Below are 3,245 nucleotides of genomic sequence, written 5' to 3'. Positions count from 1 at the left end.
ACAAAAATACCCTTCCATAATCTCAATAAGACTAAGATATCCCTTGTAAAGGTGTTTCTTTGTGTCTCTATCTTATTGGTCAGATAGATCTGAGAGAACATAATTCTAGATCAACAAATGTTTTATTTACCGACTCAATTATTGCCAGCCGTTCAGTCCTTGTCTGTTAAATCAATACTATAAATATTCACCTTACCCTCTTTAGACCTCCACCCAATTTCACCTTTCAAAATCTCTACAAGGCTCTTCCCACCACCACCACCACCCACAAACCTTCTCCATAGTCTCCGATGAAAATGGAGAAATCTTTTCTTAATTTAGAGAAGCCCATTAAAGCAGCCCGAACAGAGAATCCTCACAGCATGTCAAACAAACTATCTATCTCAGCCTTTCTGTTCTTCATCTTTGTATGTTTCTCTATGCTCCATTTCCATCCTTCTCCTGCTGAACTCTTCCACAACACTAAATTCTTGTTCGTCCTCTCAAACACTCTCATTCTTATCATTGCCGTTGATTCTGGGGCCTTCTCTTCTTCCAAACAGAAATATGATAGCTACGAAGAGTACTTGATCACCAACAGATCAAGGATTAGTGATTCATCATATAAGAAGTCGACCAATGCAACATCAATCGTCAAGGAGCTGCCGGAGCCAGAAAATGTTGTCAAATTCGAACTGGAGAAGTTGCCGGTAAGTATTCAACCTGAAGGCAAAAAATTAGCTCAAACTGTACCAGAAGATAATTTTGAGAATTCTGTAAGTTTGGATGAGAATAGAACTGAAACAAGCAAAGAGGAGGAAACACATGTTGAAGAAGAAGCTTGTAAACCAAAGGAATTTCGAGGAAGCATGTCAGTAGAAGCTACTTCTTTGACTGGTAATGAGGAGAAGAAGAACCTAAGCAGGTCAGCAACTGAAGGGCATGATCAGTCGAGGACTGAAGAAGAGGAGTTATGGGCCATGTCCGATGAAGAGCTGAATAGAAGAGTTGAGGAGTTCATTAGGTTTAACAAGGAGATGAGGATTCAGGAGACAAAGAGGCTTGTGATGGTTGGAGAAAATTAATTTGTCTAGTTGAAACTTCCGGAGGAAAATATGGGAATGGATCTCTTTGCCATGTCTGCCTTGTCATGTTCCTGTTGTCTAATTCCCTTTCATCTCCTGAATCCTTTGGCTGAAGAGTGTAAATATTCCATGGTTTACTTGTCTCCAGTTTTTTATTTAGATTTTAATCTTTTTTTATGGTTGTTCTCTTTTCTCTAAAACTAATTTCTATGCATATGAAATAAATCTGAAGTGTTTTTTTGCCAAAAAAATATATGTGAAATGAAGTGTACGTAGGAATATTTACGTACTTGAACATATACGAATGCACGTATACGAATGCAAGTGAAGCATCTAGATGGAATCTATTAGAAAAGGGTTCATGTACTCCATGTAGATGTTCTATACCCTTTCACCTGCATAAAGACTCACTAGACACATAGATATGCATCTAAAACTTGACAACATTCATTTTTATTGTTCTTATTAGTCATTGTTGTTAAATGTATAGGGAGGTGATGAAATGACCACCTTACCCATGATGTTAATACGTGTGCTCTATGCAAGTTCTATGCTCCTCCACAAAGAACGCCAACCCTATAATTATTAATAAAAGAAAAAAAATATTATCTATTATGTGGTTCTTGTACCTCAAAACAAACCAGTCCTACAAAGCGGAAAATGACTTTTATTAAAATTAAATACCCAGGGACGTAAAATCACATTTAAATTGCTTAACTATATGATTTGATCATTTCAATCATCTGAATTTTCTTTAAAGATAGACATGTCAAATTCTATAGATATATTAAATTATGTAATTCTTAAACTGTTTGATTGGATATTTTCTTTTGTCTATTTTCATGCATGCTTCCAACTTACTAGTTCATCCTTGTTTTTCAAGTAAATATAAGTAATCCAAACATGCACACAGCTTTGAAACATCACTTCATTAATTAAAAAGTTTGAGTAAGGCACCTAGTTAATAAGATTGATATATATTCATGATTTCTTCATCAAAACAGAAAATATATATCATCATATAGATGAAATAGCCTAGTTAGTTAACTCATCATATCAAAACTTTGCAAGTTTCCGTCCTTACCAACTTTCCATTTTGGTTATAATGGTATGGATGGTACATAAACTTATAGTTTAAGCATCCTTTTTAATCCTAACCTAAATGATTCCAATCTACCAAATTAAATGATATTGGATATCTTAGTCTCCTCATTTATAATCATACATTTGGTGGTTCAAAAGTCTCCCACATGGCAAGTAAATTAATGGAGCTCAAAATTCAAACTTACGAAACAAAAAGAAAAATATCATTATTTGTAATTTAGGATGAATTCCATTTTTCACAAATCAACACATGCTTTAGTTTCTAATAAAAAATAGTTTTTATGACGTTTTCTAACTCTTTGTTGTATAAGTGGATCAGTATACACTGTATCAACCTAATTCGAACATTCAAAACCCATACTTCAAAACCATGGAAAGAGTGAAAAGGTAAATCATCTTCTAATATTATCATAACAAGTCTTGTTGGGAGGCTGTTTAAATATCTTGACATCATGCTACAATTTTGGTTTACCAACTATTGCATAAGGCCCACCTCTCAGTGGGATTTTAATCCTCTACGGCCAAAATCCCAGCGGCCACTTTGGATAGCCGTTCAGCCGCTGGCATTTTACACTTAAATATCTTAACGATTGAACAGTGGACTGGTCTAATAATGGACCGATATCGCTAAACCAAATCAGTCCATTGTTTCTACAGAATTTCAAAATAAAATAACATATACTAAACTTAAAGTGAAGAGCGTTTCGATTAATTCACTCAACGGAAGAAATAAACTCACTGTCGTCTTTTCTGGCGAACGACTGCGACCAAGATGGCACGAAGATACTTCTCTACATCATCTTACAAATCGATTTCTTATTCAATCTAGTATGAGATCTAAGTTCTCTATGTCTTATTCTATACTCCATTGTTCTATTTGAGCCAACGCCGGCTAGTATCGACGAAGACTCCGGCGAAAGATTGCAACCAAGACGGCACTATGATGGAGAAAACTGAACTTCCTTAATTGGTGAGTATTATTCTCCAGCATCTCTCAATTTTATAGATGCATCTTCTTATGTACTCTTGTTTTAATTAATAGATGAATGAATAGAAGAGCTTTGAGTTTGCATTGCA

General features: G+C 35.0%; 1 protein-coding gene across 1 annotated transcript; it reads left to right on the top strand.

Annotated features, from left to right (window-relative positions):
• Positions 1-296: 296 nt before the first annotated feature.
• On the top strand, positions 297-1,064 carry LOC149005297 (uncharacterized). The gene has a single exon (XM_089135837.1). It carries the CDS (start codon positions 297-299, stop codon positions 1,062-1,064), a length of 768 nt encoding a protein of 255 aa, XP_088991963.1.
• Positions 1,065-3,245: the final 2,181 nt, after the last annotated feature.

Source organism: Hakea prostrata, chromosome 9 (genome assembly GCF_041222555.1).
Source record: "Hakea prostrata isolate BN-2017 chromosome 9, UWA_Hpros_2, whole genome shotgun sequence".
NCBI lineage: Eukaryota > Viridiplantae > Streptophyta > Magnoliopsida > Proteales > Proteaceae > Hakea > Hakea prostrata.
The sequence above is the reverse complement of the archived record's forward strand: the minus strand, read 5'-3'. Positions and strand labels throughout refer to the sequence as shown.